The sequence below is a fragment of the Dendropsophus ebraccatus genome, chromosome 13, assembly GCF_027789765.1.
Source record: "Dendropsophus ebraccatus isolate aDenEbr1 chromosome 13, aDenEbr1.pat, whole genome shotgun sequence".
In the NCBI taxonomy this organism is placed as follows: Eukaryota; Metazoa; Chordata; class Amphibia; order Anura; family Hylidae; genus Dendropsophus; species Dendropsophus ebraccatus.
Genome location: NC_091466.1, coordinates 68738303 through 68758237, shown reverse-complemented (window position 1 = coordinate 68758237; position 19935 = coordinate 68738303). Strand labels below are relative to the sequence as shown.

Here is a 19935-nt window from a genome sequence, read left to right as displayed (position 1 = left end):
AAAAGTTGTTTTTAGGAGAATAACTGCATCACCTGCCGATTGGACCCCAGGACAGATCTTGGAGTAAAAGCAGCTATCTGAAGGTACAAGTGGTTTGGGGGGTCAGATTGTGGGTACAGAGTCGCTTTAAGGAATCTGGATTCCCATCATCAGATCGATCCTGCTGATCAGACAAAAATATATTATTTCCTGCCAAGATATTCCATGGATTGTCATCAGTCTCTGACCCCAATGGAGCTCCCAATCTTATCTCCATATCTTAAGCATACACAATTCCTAGGAAGTCTATTACAATATCAGTAAGTGTTTGCAGTGTGGGAGTAAAAACCAGAGAAACCAGAAACAGTGAGAACATATAAACAGCATATAGATGTAAGACAACGTACTATCCAAAAGCAGGGAAGGGGAACCTTCAGTCCTCCAGCTGTTGGAAAACTACAATTCCCATCAACCTTAAGCTAAAGTTTTGCCTGTGCAGACATGATGGGAATTGTAGTTTTGTAACAGCTGGAGAGCCAAAGGTTCCTCATCCCTGCCCTAAAGTGTATTAGGGAACCTGTATTACTGCAGGGGACATAGAGTAAAAATACACAAAAGGCTCAGGAAGGAGGAAAGGTTACAGATTGTTCCTCGTTCCTGCGTTGTCCTAACATGCAGGCATAGCAATAAAGTAGTCGGCCAGGATGTCTGGTTTGGCAACAAGTTCTCAGTGTACGTTTCCCCCTTCTTGTCTGATCACTTATACCCTGATTGAGGAGACATTCCAAAAAAAAAAAAATTAAAGTGACAGTTCCCATTTAAGAATGTAATCCCCTCCCTTCTTACGCTTCAGTTGTCTTCCATGGACACTTCATGCAGCCTGCTTGTCTTTGACCCAGTTTTCGTGATTGGACTATGTCTCTCACCTCCTGTTTCACCTCTTACTTTACTCTCCAGATTTCTCACCGACCACCCAGTTCTAACCCATAGGTCCCGTCTGACCACCTTCCCGTGTCTTTCATCACTATTACATTCCATTGCTGATCAGTGACTACTCCAAGACCCCTGGCCTGACCAGTTGAACAGGTTTTCCAAAATTTTGAGAGGAAAAATAAAATCCCTGTCCTCACTTGTTCCAGTCCTTGTTGATCCATCCCAGATCCCTCAGCCTCCTCACCTCACTCGTCAGACATATTGCAGTCCTATCCTAACAGGCAGGGGGTGATTTGATGAACATCTCTAGCAGTACACCTGCCAGCTCTCACGCATTTCAAGCATTACAGACAGAGAGAAGAGATAACTCGCCTAATGACCAATATCGGAGAAGCTGGTAACTCACTTATGCTCTGACATACATTATCTGCCTTCAGAAACCACCGGCAGGAGAATCACATCCTCTCAGTGGGGTCTGCAGCATCAGGATCCAGTATTAGTGCTCAATGAAACGTCTGGTTAGATTTACAACACTTCCTCTTTGTAAACTCCACTCAGTTGGCTGCGGTCCAGTGAGAGCGGAGTAGGATCCGCCTCGCTCATGCCTTTATTATTCTACATGTCAATCGCTTCTCCCCACCTCCTGTACATATCCTGGGAGCTTAACGGCACTTAAAGAAAAGCAGGTTTCTGACCGATGAGAAGTTCACATCGTACGGACTTGGCTTCTGCCTCATCCTGGCTTCTGGACAAGTTTTAGCCTCCTTTTAAGTCTTCCTATGGAGCTTTATCCATGTTCTAATAACCGCGCCATCCAAGGGGATTATTCGGTGTTACCCAGCTCCTTGCTGTTTTCTGCCGGTCTACTAGGAAACATCATTGCCATCTACATCCTATGGCAACACAAGTTACGCTCAAGGAAGAAAACCTCTGTGTTTTACATCTTGGTGACTGGTCTGACCGTGACCAATCTGATGGGAAAATGTTTGGTGAGCCCCATGGTGTCTGCTGCTTATTCCAAGAACCAAACCTTGGTGGAGATGGCTGCAGACCGGACTCTATGTAACGTCTTCAGCTTCTTCATGATTTTCTTTGGCTTGGCCCCCATGCTTATTCTTCTGGCTATGGCTCTGGATTGTTGGATTGCTTTGGCAAATCCATTCTTTTACCATATGCACATTACCAAAAGATTTGCCTTGCTGGTCCCGGTGGTCGTGTACATCTTCAGTGGTGTCTTCTGTTCTATGCCATTCTTCGGCTTTGGGAAATTCGTACAGTATTGTCCAGGGACTTGGTGCTTCTTACAAATGACAGTGGACGAGTCAGAGCCCAAGGTGCTGGCTTATTCTTTACTGTATGGTACAGTCATGGGAATACTGGTTGTAGCCATCATCACCTGCAATGTGGGTACCATGAGGCGGCTTTACCAGATGTACCAAGTTCAGAACCAGAGGAATTCCATCAAATTTGGAGCCAAGGTAGAATTTGTGCAGCAGTCCGGCATGGAGGCGATGGACCACCTCATCCTCTTGGCAGTCATGACAATCCTTTTTTCGATCTGCTCCCTTCCTTTAACTGTATGTATTCACTCCTGTCTAATGTTTGTGTAAATTGTTTTGCAAGGTTCAGCTACGGTTACACTTTAAAGTAGAAATTGTGACATCAACATGGTTTCCTGACACGGGGAGCATGTTAGGTTTTATAATTTCTTGCCGCACAATGGTGTCGTAGAACATTCTTCACAGGGAACTGGTCAACTGTTCCATGCTGCCCGAACCTTATTAAACAGTGACTCCCACACTATAGTACATGGTTTTCTCTAAAGCGCATCAGTCAGAAATGGGTCGAAGTCATCATGGTGGTCTCCAGCGCCTTTTCAACCTATCTGCCCTGATTGAGGGATCTACATATCCAAATAGGAACCGACTGATCAAGCATTGCCAGCGTGGTGAGAAGCTGGTGTAGACCACCCTGATGACTCCCGGCAGACACAATTTAGCCATATATCATTGTGCAAAGGGAGCCTATCAGTGTTTTATTCCGCCCATTGTTCAGACAGAATTAAATTAATGAGAAATCCCCTTTAATGGGGCTACAGATCTCTTGTGTTCAGCACAATTTGCCTAATGTGTTGTTTCAGTAGTTCATGCAGTTTGTATCTGCCCATGAATGTTACATCTGGTTATTTCCATTGCCCCAGGATACAGAACAAAACTTTACTACTACAAAGGAATATGTAATAGCAAACTCAATCATGGGGTAGATAGAGCATCGACAGGGTTACTGCCCCTCTTGTTAATGGTTGTGTCTGGTATTACAGCTTAGCCACTGTAATAAGGACACGAGGGCTGAGCTGAGGGACCACCATTGTATGCTCAGATAAGTGAGCACTCTATGGCAACCCATGGGTATAATACATCCATTGATAAATTAATACAATCCAGCTATTTACTAACCTCTATGGGCAGGCTATGGTCGGATTATATGGCCCTGGGCTACATGGAAGATAATCCCCTAGTTTGGCATGGGGTTAAGTCTGTAAAATACAGTATGTCAGGGTGATGTAACCTGAAGCTACAAGTAGAGATAAGCAAATTTACAGTAATAGCAAAGTGAAGTGCTTCATTATCTCTGCAATCCGCTCATCATAACTCACTGCCGGCTGCTGGGAAGAGCTGGATCCAGTCCTGGTAAACTGGGAGAGGTTTCCCAGGATTGGATCCAGCTTTTCCAGGCACTCAGGGAGGAGTGGCAGTCAGTTAAAAGGCAGCCGGCTGATAACATATTAAAAAATAGATTTTGGATGGAGTTCTCCTTACCAGCCAGGGGGAGGCAACTCATCTAATGTCGGGGGACCCGCCTACCTACTTGAAAGGGCCTTCTTCTCTTTACCCAACCCATCACTGAAGGGTGTTAAGAGGACATTAAATGTATGCATTATCACCATATTGTAGGGCTATTGGAGGAGAAGAGGGGGTTGTAGTTTCCACATGTTCGGATCTCTACCTAAATGCATTTGTAGAAACCCAGCCATAGAGGAGAGCACAGATCACATGTCACTCAGGTGTGTTCTCACAGATCTGATTCTGGTAACCAGTCAGATAGCCGATGCCGCTACCACTATGGCTGAAACGCCTTGGGGGCTGTTTTTACCAGAGGAAGTAATGGGGGGAGGGGAATAGAGCACAGTGCGCAGGTGGGGAACTATGTGTCACCAAAATACTCGTCCCAGCCCTGTGCAGAATCCCTCAGCTAGTACGGTGCATCTTATACTGGTAAAAGCTGTAAGTGTACGGGAAAGCGAGTAACCTCAACCACAAAGATGATGTGATAGAAAGGAAGAAGAAACCTCTGACCTTATCGCTGCGGCCACAGTTCTTTGGTTTCTATTTAGGTGTCAGTGATAATAATCTCTCATTTTGCAATCTTGATTACTTTTGCATCAGCCAAAACCTCTTCTATTTTTATTCACATGTCTTATATTCCAACACCACCAGTGCCGGGACCCAACTGGCTTGTTCTAGCCGATCATCAGGGTCCCATATTATTTCTGTAACACGTAGACAATGGTTTGGTCTTGGGACTCGTTCTTTGGCCCCTGTATATTAGTGATCGGGGGGAAACCAACAGCGCCACCACAGGAGGATTAAAGCATTACACAGTTACTATTTAAATCAACGAGTTGTCGATATACTACATGGAAGTGCTGGTGCTGCAGATACTCTTTGTATCTGATTTGCACACTGTTTACCAGGGGCCATCTTTACCAACAACTACAGTGTATTTTATTGTGTGCGCCATTGAATTTAAAAGGGGTTTTGCAACTATTCATCTCCTTTGGACAGGATAGGTGATAGTGGTCTGATCCCCAATGGACCATGAGAACAGCAGTCCCAATGTGACTGACGCTTCTTCCTCTGCTCTGAGACTGATGGAAAATGCTCGGTTATCTCCATTAGTCTTATAGACAGTGAATAGAGCAGCGGAATTGGGGACCACCATTCTCATGATCACTGGGGTCTTGGTGGTCGGACCCTCAGCACACGTGAATCTCCTATCCAGCAGACCTGGCTATAGAGGGTAAGTGTTGTTAGCCTTAGGTGAGACACCATAGCGTCTGGCAGCTCTTTACCTATCAGCTTAGACACCTGTAAAGCTAATACGGTATTAAGTGTCGCAATTCTATACAAGAAATCCAGTCAAACAAGATCTGCGGTTTGGGACTTTTCTGTCAAATATGTGTTGTTTGCGCTCCGTTGCTTTCATATCACACCCTATGGCGGAATTTCATAGTGAGACTTTTCCTAAGAAAATTCAAGACTTCAGGGTAATTGAGAACACATGGATGTAATGGCTGATACCATCGGGCCACCACGGGCCATTAAGATTAGACCGCAAAATCTCCTTCCAGCATTTTCATTGGTAATGATGGCAACGCTTCAACTATTGGCTTCTTTCTTATGGAATCCATGGTCCCAGTCTATGGACAGATGTCACAGATGAGAAGAGGACCCCTCCCCATGCTTCTCGCTTGCTCCAGAGGACCCGCTTGTCCCTGCGTTACACGGATTGTACATTGAATACTAGGTGCCCCAAAGATTATAGGTGATCACTGGAGATCCCAACAGGACACCCTGTGACAAGTCAAGAAGGCATCTAAACATCTACCGGCTGGTGGTAACCTTGGCACAGCGGCTGTCTATTTCCTTAATTGATTCTAAACATATTGTCCATGTATAAGATCACTGATGTATCTACACCTGCTGTATCCACAACCCCAGATCACCAGTGTATCTACATCTGCTGTATCTATAGCCTCATCCACCAGATCACTGATGTATCTACACCTGCTGTATCTACAGTCCCATCTACCAGATCACTGATGTATCTACACCTGCTGTATCTATAGCCTCATCCACCAGATCACCGATGTATCTACACCTGCTGTATCTATAGCCTCATCCACCAGATCACTGATGTACCTACACCTGCTGTATCTACAGCCCCAACCACCAGATCACCGATGTATCTACACCTGCTGTATCTACAGCCCCATCCACCAGATCACTGATGTATCTACACCTGCTGTATCCACAGTCCTATCCACCAGATCACTGATGTATCTACACCTGCATCCACCAGATCTACATCTGCTGTATCTACAGTCCCATCCACCAGATCACCAATGTATCTACATCTGCTGTATCTACAGCCCCATCCACCAGATCACCGATGTATCTACATCTGCTGTATCTACAGCCCCATCTACCAGATCACTGATGTATCTACATCTGCTGTATCTACAGCCCCATCTACCAGATCACTGATGTATCTACATCTGCTGTATCTACAGTCCCATCTACCAGATCACTGATGTATCTACACCTGCTGTATCTACAGCCCCATCCACCAGATCACTGATGTATCTACACCTGCTGTATCCACAGTCCCATCCACCAGATCACCGATGTATCTACACCTGCTGTATCTACAGTCCCATCTACCAGATCACTGATGTATCTACACCTGCTGTATCTACAGCCCCATCCACCAGATCACTGATGTATCTACACCTGCTGTATCCACAGTCCCATCCACCAGATCACCGATGTATCTACACCTGCTGTATCTACAGCCCCATCCACCAGATCACTGATGTATCTACACCTGCTGTATCTACAGCCCCATCCACCAGATCACTGATGTATCTACACCTGCTGTATCTACATTAGTCTATAATATACCTGTTATTAAAGATTCCAAAACACTGATTCAGCAAACTAGTTAGGTCATGTTGGGGGTTGTAGTGATCTACGTATAGAAGACAATAGAGTTGTATTATGGTCATGTTGGGGGTTGTACTGATCTACATACAGGAATGACAGACATTAGGAGTTTCATACAGGCCTAAATTTTATCAAAAAAAGTTACTGCCGTGATGTTTATTTGAGCAGAAATGCCCATGGCCAGATGATAGCTGTACGTCAGTGGAATCTGATGAAATGCCATACTTACTTGGCTTTTTTTGTGGTATTTTTCTCTCCTCTCTGTTGTTTTTTTGGCTCTGTGGCAGGTTTGCCATAATGCAACATGCTGAGGTTTTTTTGGGCATTTTTTTTCTGTAAACTGTGACTTTTCTCCTCCATAGAGTTTATTGGAACTTCTTCTCTTTGTCTAAAAAAAAAGGCAAAAAACAAACAAAAAAAAACAACTATCAGTCACACCTAACACCAGAAAAAAAGTTGTGTGTGAAGTCACCCTTATGTGATATTGGGAGGTCTAGTGCTCTGTATACAGTATAGGGTATGATAGACATATGGTGATATGATATTGGGAGGTGTAGTGCTGTGTATATAGGGAATGATAGACATATGGTGATATGATATTGGGAGGTGTAGTGCTCTGTATATAGGGAATGATAGACATATGGTGATATGATATTGGGAGGTGTAGTGCTGTGTATATAGGGAATGATAGACATATGGTGATATGATATTGGGAGGTGTAGTGCTCTGTATATAGGGAATGATAGACATATGGTGATATGATATTGGGAGGTGTAGTGCTCTGTATATAGGGAATGATAGACATATGGTGATATGATATTGGGAGGTGTAGTGCTCTGTATATAGGGAATGATAGACATATGGTGATATGATATTGGGAGGTGTAGTGCTGTGTATATAGGGAATGATAGAACTGAGTCATGGTCATGTCTACAAGGAATTACTAACAAGGTTTTTGTACAATTTGGTAAAATGCCTTAAACATTTCAGGAAATCTCATTAGCTAAATGAGTCTTAAGACCTTTTGCATATCCATCAAATCAGAAAACCATGAAAGCCTCCGGAAAATGAACCTCGGGAAACTTAATGCTGCTGTAAATTGGCTGAAACATTTGGAGAAGTGACCATGTTATAGCTTCCAGCAGTATTGATCAGCTAGATACCGCGCCGCCCGACCACAGACTAATCTGCTGCTGGCGTTCTGCTAATGCTGCTGTTACATGGGGGCTGTACAGAACACTATGCTGTTAGCGCAGATCCTTCGGGATAAGCACAACTCTTTATAGGCTTTTACATGCTATGCTTTTTTTTTACCAGGCCTCAACAGTAATGGCTGCGTTAGAATGTTAGTCGCCAGTTATCTCAAATTCAGATGAGCCTTATAATGAAAATGAGAAAGAATCTGTGGTTGTAAATAGAGTCAACCTGTACATAAAGAATTATTCCATCCGTCCTTCCAGTAAAGAGTGTTTGGGGCCCTCCTGGTGAGGATACATTAAAGGGGGTTTTGAAAATCCATTGGGTTTAAAGTGTGCCTGTCGTTTGTAAAAACGTTTGACATGTCATAGAGACATTATAGAGACATGTCAAAAGTTTTAATCAGCCCTAGTCTAAGTGTTCAGACACGTACCAATTGAGATAGCAAGCGGAGAGAAGACCACATTAAAGTGACTCTGTACCCACAATCTGACCCCCCCCCCCCAACCACTTGTACCTTCGGATAGCTGCTTTTAATCCAAGATCTGTCCTGGGGTCCGTTCGGCAGGTGATGCAGTTATTGTCCTAAAAAACTACTTTTAAACTTGCAGCCCCGTGCCCTACAGGCGTATCTGTGCCCTAACTTTGCACCACCCCTCCATCCCTCCACTCCACCCTCTTCATCACTAGGAATGCCACTGAAACATTTTCTCCATGCTGAACACTGCGCAGGTGCCTTAACGATCCAGCCCATGTGCTGTGCTGACACAGCTGAAGAATAGGAGGCAATCTGCCTGGAGCATTCCTAATGATGAGGGCGGAGAGGAGGGACAGAGAGGGTGTGCCAGCCTAATGCATACACAATCTAGGCCATGGCCGTTGGGCACGGGGCTGCCAGTTTAAAATTTGTTTTCTAGGACAATAACTGCATCACCTGCCGAACGGACCCCAGGACAGATCTTGGAGTAAAAACAGCTATCTGAAGGTACAAGTGGTTTGGGGGGGGTCAGATAGTGGATACAGAGTCGCTTTAAGCACAGTCCTCTCCCAGCTCCCTGTCACGTGATGAGTTGGGCTCATAATGTAAGGGTCCCATTACATGGGCCGACTACAGTCCAATCATTTTAGTAATTATTTTAGTTTACTGGACCTATTAGATGGCCCGATAATCTGGCATTAAGGGCTGCATGGACATCGTTAGCAAAGTCCATGCAGCCCTTGCCCATACACCTGATACCGCAGCTGTCAGCCTGTCAGCTAACAGGCCCTGAGACGCTGCAGCTGCCAGGACTGGGAAGCTGCGGAGCACAGGAGAGAAGACCGGGAGTGGGGAGAGGTAAGGTGTCAGGTGTTTGGGCAATCGTCAGCTATCGGCCGTGCATCGCTATTACACGATGAATTTAGGTCCAAACCTAAACCAACAATCAGCCGATCATCATTTCATCGGCTGATCGTTATCTCTATTACACAGAGTGATAATCGGCAAATGTTCAGCGGAGACTTCAAGCGGATTCTACCAGGCGCTCTCCGCCTGAAGTTACGCCCAATCCATAGTCTCAATGATATTCCGCGGTCCACCTGGAAAATTTTCATTTTTGCTGCGATTTGAAAATGAAACTATTTTGTGTCAACAACATGAAAAATGATGCATAAATGCAGCGTGTGAAAACAGCCTCAGGGGAGGTGTATAATTACAGTATATCTTGATCCCATAGAGAAAACAGCAGCAGCATACAGACAGAGCTGGGAGCATATGGGCCTGTGAGCTACCAGCTATCTGATAAGTTATGATGTCATCCGGTAGTCATCTGAAGACAGCTGCTCCCTCTGACACACTAAGCACTGTGATTTTCTGTGGGTCAGGCTGGTAGTCACATTACCCAGTTACAGAAATTAAAGATATAGATTCACCAGAGCTGGGACGAAACAGATGACACTGTAGGACTTGTGGTGGTCAGTGGGCATTACGTATCCAGCAAATGGATACTGAAATATTTGTACGTATGCAACCATCCAAAGTCATTCAAGTTCAACAAGTAAGTTTGATCTTTGCATAGCTTGTAGATTCATTGTGAATTTCCTTTTTGCAAAAAGTTATTAAGGAGTACGTCAGACAGCCTAATGAACACCAACACCCAATACCCCACAAGCAGTCAGGTAGGCTTTGCTAATTTTTTGGCACCCTGAAACTAATATTAGCGTCTCTCTGAGGATTACATGACCAGAGAATCTCCTCGGTTACATTATTAACCCTTTCGTTGCCGGGTTAGAAAACCACATAAAAATAATCATTTTAAGTCCACTTACTGTAAATACGTTGTGAAAGCAATCCCGACCACAGGCACGCCTTCTCTGGAAAGTACAAAGTGACTTCACCCTGGTGTGTGGAAATGAGAAAGATTAAGAAAAAAAAATAAACATTAAAAAATAAAAAGAAAAAAAACATTGACCCCTCAACTTGTGTAGGACAGCTGGCAGAAGATCATACACATTCTTTCTAGATACATAGGGTTTCCCAATTTTGATAAAAACAAAGTAAAAATATATATTAATGTAAATCTCTCACGGAACGGCCGGTCTCGTACAAGGTCTGAACATGGCCTCTCTCTGTAAGAAAGTGGTCACACATTCACTTGAATGGACACCATGTAATACCACTTCTCTCCTGTAGTGGCCACTGGAGGAAAAATGTGCAGATACCATGAGTATCAGCTGCTGGAGCCAAGGTAATCGTGTGATAGCCAATGGGTACTCAGTTACAGGAGTTGTTCTTTATTGAGAAAACGTATCCTTCTAAGCATTACGAAAACATGGCCAACAAATAAAGCAGCATGCCCCGGAAGATTGAGCAAAATCTGCATTGGTGAAGTTACCCTAACAAACAAGAAGGAGCTACATATAAATTTCATGGGAAAAAGTTTCAAAATGCCAAGAATAAAGAAATATTTAAAGATTTATTGACTTTGGCAAAACACTCTCACCACTTAACCCTATGGATGACGGCGTGTCGGTGGCAGTGCCGATCCCGTGCTGGTACATTGTGGCTTTGTGTCACTATCTTTCCTCTTTCGTCACCTATCACTGATTAACGTAATACCATTACCTCGATGGATTCCTGCTTTACAAAACATGTTATCGGAGCCTGTTCCAGCATTACCGATGAATAGCCTCATTCTGTCCTCAATTCTGTTTTCCTTGGAAGAAAGCAGCAGCGACGCTTTATTGGCAGCCGTACATCTATTATTCTTCCTACTAGAAGCAAACCTTGAATTATATGGTACAGCCCTGGGTAACATAATCTGTTCGGCAGGGCTTGACAAAGTGAAAAAGTATTTCTGAAGGGGGATCAGTCATCCTCTGCTTTCCCTAAATGGCCCTGTGGCCCTTCAGCTGGGGAGTTATCTGGTCTCTCTCCACCCGCAGTCACGTCTACGTAGGTGGAAGAAGCCACAACGGGAGTTCTCTCCGCACAATAGAAAAGTGTTCATAAGCTTTCAGTCTCATACCTATCCTCAGGGGAACCTACTACCTTCTAGGGCAAGAGTCGCAAAAACATGGCCCCTCAGGTGGAGACCTGCAGGGACATCACTAGCACTGCGCATGAACCTCTTCAGGCAACCGCCCATCTTTACTGTATCTGCATCCACCCTGCAGTGGCAGGCACAATGATATGATGTCCTCAAGCCTGCCCTGGCATTCTGCCACTGTGCTTCACCGGCTGCAGCCTGGAGAGAAGAACAGCATCTGCGCTCAGCAGTAGAGCAGGACTTGGTATTAGTGGTTTTGTTTTCTGGTTGGTCAAGTATTATGACAGTATGGGGCACAGGGGGCACATTTGCAGTATGGTCTCACAAGGGGAAATATTACAGTATGGGGTACCATTACAGTATGGGGCACTATTATAGTATGGGGGGCACTATTACAGTATGTGGACCCAGGGGAACTATTAACATATGGGAGCACAGGGGGCACTATTACAATATGTGGGCCCAGGGGAACTATTAACATATGGGAGCACAGGGGGCACTATTACAGTTTTGGAGCAGATTACAGTGATCTCACAGAGGAAATATTACGGTATGGAGACTATTACCATATGGGAGGACAGGAGGCACTATTACAGTATAGTTTCACAGGGGGCATTATTACTGTTTATAGACACAGGAAGCATCATTACAGTAACTAACTGAATAATAATATTGTATTGTATTAAAACTGAAACGAATATGGTACATTATTGTTAGTATTTTCTATGTGTGTCCCATTTATACTTCAAGTTTAAAACCCCTATTCTAGGGCATCCTTTAACCTAACCTAAGGTGAGAACTAAGAATTCCCTGTACTTAGCCAAATGCAGATAATTGCTTGGAACCCCAGAGATCAGCTTTACCCTGCAGGGAAACACGGCAGCAAGTATTCAGTTCTACTATGAAGTAAGGTTCAGGGAAGAAAAAGAGCGCTGCACCTCACACCTATGGCTGACACTAGTGCCTCTCGGCTGCATAAAAAACTCAGAATTTTGTGTATGAATTGATCAAGCCACACTGCCCCATGTACCGGGTGCAGGTATCTGATACACATGGGTCCCTACACTGTGTCCACACTGTGTCGGTCAGTGGCCACCACCCCCGCAGGCGTGCACAGTCAGGGAAGGGAGGCCATGGAACAGTCCTGCAACCCCCATGCCACAGGACCAGACCCAAAAATGCCACACCAAAACCCAGCCAGCACCACCCCAAACAGCACAAGTCTGGATAAGGTATTGCGCTCACCATAGCTACTGCAGATAGAATGGGACAAACAGGAGGGATAAAAGCACATGCACTCAGGTGTCTCCTGCTGATTGCGGTCATGTGGTCATGCGGTCATGCGGTCATGAAGTATTACATATGAGGCACTGAAATAAATAGGACATGGATCATGCATGGAAATACTGATGCGTGATGTGACGCGCTTCGGGGATCTACCACCCTCTATATCACACATGTCTGATGAAGGGAGTAGTAGACCCCTGAAACGCACCACTTCATTTCAATAAAGACGGAGATTAATCTTAAAGGAGAAGTCCAGCAAAATGTTTATTAAAATATTGAATTGCCCCCCCCCCAAAAAAAAAAAAAGTTATACAAATTACCAATATACACTTATTACAGTTATTACAGGAAATGCTTTTAAAGTGCTTTTTTCCCTGCACTTACTACTGCATCAAGGCTTCACTTCCTGGATAACATGGTGATGTCACTTCCTGGATAAAATGGTGATGTCACTTCCTGGATAAAATGAAGTGAAGTGGTGAAGTGACATCACCACTTCACATGGTGATGTAACTTCCTGGAGAACATGATGATGTCACTTCCTGGATAACATGGTGATGTCACTTCCTGGATAACATGGTGATGTCACTTCCTGGATAATATGGTGATGTCACGACCCGACTCCCAGAGCTGTGCGGGCTGTGGCTGCTGGAGAGGATGATGGCAGGGGGACACTGAGGGACACAGGGCAATGGAGGGACACTGAGCATCCCTCTGCCATCATCCTCTCCAGCAGCCACAGCCGCACAGCTCTGGAGTCGGGTCGTGAAATCACCATGTTATCCATGAAGTGACATCACCATGGTATCCAGGAAGTGACATCACCATGTTATCCAGGAGGTGACATCACCATGTTATCCAGGAAGTGACATCACCATGTTATCCAGGAAGTGACATCACCATGTTATCCAGGAAGTGAAGCCTTGATGCAGTGGTAAGTGCAGGGAAAAAAGCACTTTATGTGCATTTCGCATAATAAGTGTATATTGGGGATTTGTATATCTTTTGGGGGGTTGAACTTTAGCGTGAAATCCGCTGCGGATCCGCTGCTGTGAAGCTACCCTTAAACAGGATTTTGGCACCATTACCTTCTCCACACTTGTTCTACAAAAACTCAGATTTTCTGACCAAGTACTAGGAAGGTAACATCAGAAGGTGGGGGGCAGCAGACCTTCGATTTACACATAGAGCGCTCAAAAGAGTTGCATCTGAGTATGCACGACCCAGTGAGCGTGCGTGCATTTGTGCTTTCCATATCTGCTATATTGGTTTTATTGTGTCTGCACATGCAGAGCCGCTGTGTTCTGTATTTAGTTCCATTATATGCACAAGACAGATCTTTTCACCAAGTCTGTCAAAAAGCCTCAGAGTTGTCAGAGTGGTCAGTGTAACTAGTCAGATGGACCATTGTAGGACCAGTAGAGTTGTTTTTTCCTTTGGGGACAGGCAATTTTAGGAAATATTAAAATAAAACTTAATGGAAGTACTAGAACTTGATAGTCGGGACACAAGTTCCTTATGTATGTATAGGTTATCCGGTTAGATAAAATACATATGGAATTATCCCCCCTCCTGGAGACTAACAATTCATTCCATACATGTCTTTACCTTTCCGGCCGCCTTTCCCTCAATTTTGAGCTGCTGCTCTCTTCTGAAGACACAGAAAACTGTATCTGAGCTTTTCAGTCCATTTCTCCTCTCAACCCCCTCTTTCCCGCTCCCTTCCCAAAAGTCCCTATCTGCAACTTTGAAGCAGCTTTGTAGTGCAGGCATGATTCATCACAGTTAGTTCATTAGTAACTTGACCTCAGGCTAACCCTCCCAGCATTACAAAGAAGCTACAAAGTTGCAGATAAAGCCAGCCAGGGACTTGTTTACATCAGCTGGCTCGAAAATGGGGGGAGGGGGAGATGAAGAGAACAGCTCACACACAGTTTTGTGTGTCTTTAACAGAAAGCAGCAGCTCAGAACTGGGGGAAGCAGACTGAATAGATACTAACAAGTTTATTCAAAGATTAGAAAATGTTTACAATTTTACAAATAATTTTTTTCCAAAATTCGGAAATCTGCCCCATTAACTGCTCTTCATCTTCTCCCCCCAGTTCCGAGTCTACATTGGAGCCTTCACAAAAGAGAAGAACGAATACGCCGACCTTATAGTCTTGAGGTTTCTCTCTATTAATTCTATAGTGGATCCATGGGTCTTCATCATCTGTAGGACATCAAAATTTCACACCCATGTACACAGTCTTTGCAGCAGGCTACACTCTACAAGCAACACCCAGAGCGAGCTGCTAGAGGAGAGCTTTAAAAGCGAACTGTAATCTGAGGAGTCGTCTGCCATTTCTTTTAGTAGCCAAAATTTTGGAAGTTGACTGTGGAAAGGTGCTGACTCTCCTCCAAGCAAAGGTTGCACTTATTAATGGATTTACAATGTATAAATCCTACTAAAAAGCGATAAATGCTGCCAAAATATTACAAGCTGGGTACACGCGTACTGGATTCATGGGAAACAATGGGGAGAATTGTCCAGGAGGCGCCATCTTGATAAGAGGACCGAGCATCTAAAGAATGATGGGGAAGGAGATAAACTGTGAAATACAGGCCAACGTATCAGGTTTACATACTGTATATATAATATATAGGAATGCGAGTCAGGATGATATTATGATATAGTGTGGTTTCCTACAGTCCTTGGTGCTTTAATACCCCAGTCCCTGGTGTCCAGTGGGCCCATACTGATTGTATCAGATCACCTGAGAGGTAGCCCCATTCTACTTAGTGTTTGGTAGTAGAGACGGAGCAAGATATATATTGCTCCAAAGATCTTCCACATGCAAGTCCAACACCCTCAGCCGGCATAAAAGTCCAGCGGACAGAATAAATATAAAGTGGTCCTGATCCTTAAGATCCACTAGCTAAAAAAAAAGAACCCACAACTTTCACTGTTACAATTAAGTTTCTTCCAGGTGATCGATAGATGAAGCCGGGAACAGGACATACTATGATTTATTCTCAAATACTCAGGCGTTTCATAGAAATCATAGTCTTATTGACCGCAGTGAATGAAGTATGGAGCTCTGAGGGTAACTAATCCCAGGGGCGATCCCCACAGCTACTCCCTACAGCTCTGAGGGTAACTAATCCCAGGGGCGATCCCCACAACTACTCACCACCGCTCTGAGGGTAACTAATCCCAGGGGCGATCCCCACAGCTACTCCCCACCGCTCTGAGGGTAACTAGTCCGAGGGGCGATCCCCACAGCTACTCCCCACCGCTCTGAGAGTAACTAATCCCAGGGATGATCCCCACAGCTACTCCCCACCGCTCTGAGGGTAACTAGTCCGAGGGGCGATCCCCACAGCTACTCCCTACAGCTCTGAGGGTAACTAATCCCAGGGGCGATCCCCACAGCTTCTCCCCACCGCTCTGAGGGTAGCTAGTCCGAGGGGCGATCCCCACAGCTACTCCCCACCGCTCTGAGGGTAGCTAGTCCGAGGGGCGATCCCCACAGCTACTCCCCACCTCTCCACGGGTAACTAATCCCAGGGGTGATCCCCACAGCTACTCCCTACAGCTCTGACAGTAACTAATCCCAGGGGCGATCCCTACAGCTCTGAGATTAACTGATCCCAGGGGCGACTCCCCACAGCTACTCCCTACAGCTCTGAGGGTAACTAATCCCAGGGGCGATTCCCCACAGCTACTCCCTACAGCTCTGAGATTAACTTGATCCCAGGGGCAATTCCCCACAGCTACTCCCTACAGCTCTGAGGGTAACTAATCCCAGGGGCGATCCCCACAGCTACTCCCCACCGCTCTGAGGGTAACTAATCCCAGGGGCGATCCCCACAGCTACTCCCCACAGCTCTGAGAGTAACTAATCCCAGGGGCGATTCCCCACAGCTACTCCCTACAGCTCTGAGAGTAACTAATCCCAGGGGCGACCCCCACAGCTACTCCTCACCGCTCTGAGGGTAACTAATCCCAGGGGCGACCCCCACAGCTACTCTCTACAGCTCTGAGGGTAACTAATCCCAGGGGCGATCTCCACAGCTACTCCTCACCGCTCTGAGAGTAACTAATCCCAGGGGCGACCCCCACAGCTACTCCCATCCTCCTGGCCCTAAGTGACACACACTCACATAGTGACTGACATGTCGCTCACCAGTGACAGTGGGGTGGGGATCAGCTGCTGGGGACTGGTCTAATGACTAGTTACCCCTTCCTTAGTCATTAAAATTATGACTTTTCTAAAATACCCCACCACTACAGTGTTGATCATTGCATGTCGTCTCCCTGCTCCATGGCTCTGTTTCATGCTACTTGTAGTTCGGGAGCATGAAACCTCTAAAAGATTTCCCCTTAATAAGCATATAGCAACTAACCTTGCCGCCTTCAGTCCTATAATCATTCCTCTGACTGACCAGTTAGTGGGCAGAATTTACTTCCACCGTCTCCACTCTGAGCACATCTGATGCCATTTCAGAACCTGAAACACGTTGGGACAAATGATGGACATGAATAAAGGTCAAAGGTTGAGTTTGTTTAATTGATACAATGCATCAAGATGAAGAGTTTACATGATCACAGTCACAATCTGCGTTTCTAGGACCCCTTTGGCATCATTCTTCTCTTCCCTCTGCGGGGATCCAATCCCAAAGAACAGGGACTTCAGATAGAACGGAGAAAGATTAGTCCTTGGTCAACAACCAATTGTGTTAATACAGGGAAATGATATAACATAACTTATTGTATATACTGTATGGTAATAAAATGTATGCACACAACCAAATATAGCGGAATTTCACTTATTTACTTGCTCTTGTGTCTCCAAGGAAAAGATTAAAAAAATCACAAAAATCTCTACTATGTGGTGTCGATTTCCTTTTTTACTTTCTATAGTGTACATTCTTAAAGAAATAGTTGCCCACCATTGATATCTATATAACAAATAAAGCCCCCCCCTCCAGCTTAAGACTTGGTTACAAGGTGCACGTTAGGTCCTATGGCCATCTAAGACACTGATAGGGGATGAAGCCTCGGAAGGTTCCCAGTTCAGGGGCCACAGGTAGCATCACGATCCCGGAGTGACACCCGCCCAATGCCAGGACTGACACCCAACAGACGTGAGCATTGACAACAGTTTGTACCAATGAGGCAAAGTTTCCAGAGAATTCTGCAAACTTTATAATCTAATGATAATAAATAACTTGATAATGTGCAGGTGCCAGGGCAGCAATAAAGCGTTTTACGATAGTAACATGAGAGGGCACGGCATAGCCAGACGCTGACCTAAGCTAGTGGCATACAGTGGCAATGCTGTGACCTTTGTAACTAATCACTGGTGACAACTTCTCAGCCATAAAGAGGCAGTAAATGCTCGGTCCCGGTGCCCATTTGTGGACCACTGCCCAGTTATCTACAGCGGGGATTTCCAACAACAAAGGGGGTGCGTGCTGCAGATTGAGGAGGAATGTATTAAAAAATATGTAAACTTTTGGCATCAAAACTTTGCTGAATGTTGGCGTCTGTAGTGTTCAGCAATGTTCCAAAGCGCCGATCAACGTCGCCCCAGAGGCCGCCCGAATACTCACCTTTATTCCTCCAGCAGCGTCATCAGCCTCCACCCCGCACACACTATGCCTCCTCCAGCATCTCCCATCAGCCTCCACCCCGCACACACTATGCCTCCTCCAGCATCTCCCACCAGCCTCCACCCCGCACACACTATGCCTCCTCCAGCATCTCCCATCAGCCTCCACCCCGCACACACTATGCCTCCTCCAGCATCTCCCATCAGCCTCCACCCCGCACACACTATGCCTCCTCCAGCATCTCCCACCAGCCTCCACCCCGCACACACTATGCCTCCTCCAGCATCTCCCACCAGCCTCCACCCCGCACACACTATGCCTCCTCCAGCATCTCCCACCAGCCTCCACCCCGCACACACTATGCCTCCTCTAGCATCTCCCACCAGCCTCCACCCCGCACACACTATGCCTCCTCCAGCATCTCCCACCAGCCTCCACCCCGCACACACTATGCCTCCTCCAGCATCTCCCACCAGCCTCCACCCCGCACACACTATGCCTCCTCCAGCATCTCCCACCAGCCTCCACCCCGCACACACTATGCCTCCTCCAGCATCTCCCATCAGCCTCCACCCCGCACACACTATGCCTCCTCCAGCATCTCCCACCTGTCTCCACCCCGCACACACTATGCCTCCTCCAGCATCTCCCATCAGCCTCCACCCCGCACACACTATGCCTCCTCCAGCATCTCCCACCGGCCTCCACCCCGCACACACTATGCCTCCTCCATCATCTCCCATCAGCCTCCACCCCGCACACACTATGCCTCCTCCAGCATCTCCCACCTGTCTCCACCCCGCACACACTATGCCTCCTCCAGCATCTCCCACCAGCCTCCACCCCGCACACACTATGCCTCCTCCAGCATCTCCCACCGGCCTCCACCCCGCACACACTATGCCTCCTCCAGCATCTCCCACCAGCCTCCACCCCGCACACACTATGCCTCCTCCAGCATCTCCCACCGGCCTCCACCCCGCACACACTATGCCTCCTCCAGCATCTCCCACCAGCCTCCACCCCGCACACACTATGCCTCCTCCAGCATCTCCCACCAGCCTCCACCCCGCACACACTATGCCTCCTCCAGCAGCATCATCAGCCTCCACCCCGCACACACTATGCCTCCTCCAGCATCTCCGACCAGCCTCCACCCCGCACACACTATGCCTCCTCCAGCATCTCCCACCGGCCTCCACCCCGCACACACTATGCCTCCTCCAGCATCTCCCATCAGCCTCCACCCCGCACACACTATGCCTCCTCCAGCATCTCCCACCAGCCTCCACCCCGCACACACTATGCCTCCTCCAGCATCTCCCATCAGCCTCCACCCCGCACACACTATGCCTCCTCTAGCATCTCCCACCGGCCTCCACCCCGCACACACTATGCCTCCTCCAGCATCTCCCATCAGCCTCCACCCCGCACACACTATGCCTCCTCCAGCATCTCCCACCAGCCTCCACCCCGCACACACTATGCCTCCTCCAGCATCTCCCATCAGCCTCCACCCCGCACACACTATGCCTCCTCCAGCATCTCCCACCAGCCTCCACCCCGCACACACTATGCCTCCTCCAGCAGCATCATCAGCCTCCACCCCGCACACACTATGCCTCCTC

At 46.6% G+C, this 19935-nt stretch overlaps 1 protein-coding gene across 1 annotated transcript; it reads left to right on the top strand.

Annotated features, from left to right (window-relative positions):
* The first annotated feature begins 1241 nt into the window (after window positions 1–1241).
* On the top strand, window positions 1242–17505 carry LOC138771509 (prostaglandin D2 receptor-like). Its single transcript, XM_069951279.1, has 2 exons — window positions 1242–2489; window positions 14812–17505. The coding sequence occupies exons 1-2, from the start codon at window positions 1692–1694 to the stop codon at window positions 15031–15033; spliced, it is 1020 nt and encodes a 339-aa protein (XP_069807380.1). The 5' UTR covers window positions 1242–1691; the 3' UTR covers window positions 15034–17505.
* Window positions 17506–19935: the final 2430 nt, after the last annotated feature.

Coding starts and splice junctions, on each gene's coding strand:
- LOC138771509 (XM_069951279.1), top strand. CDS start 1,692: ATGGAGCTTTATCCATGTTCTAATAACCGCGCCATCCAAGGGGATTAT. Junction 2,490..14,811: donor TCTGCTCCCTTCCTTTAACT/GTATGTATTCAC, acceptor TTCTCCCCCCAG/TTCCGAGTCTACATTGGAGC.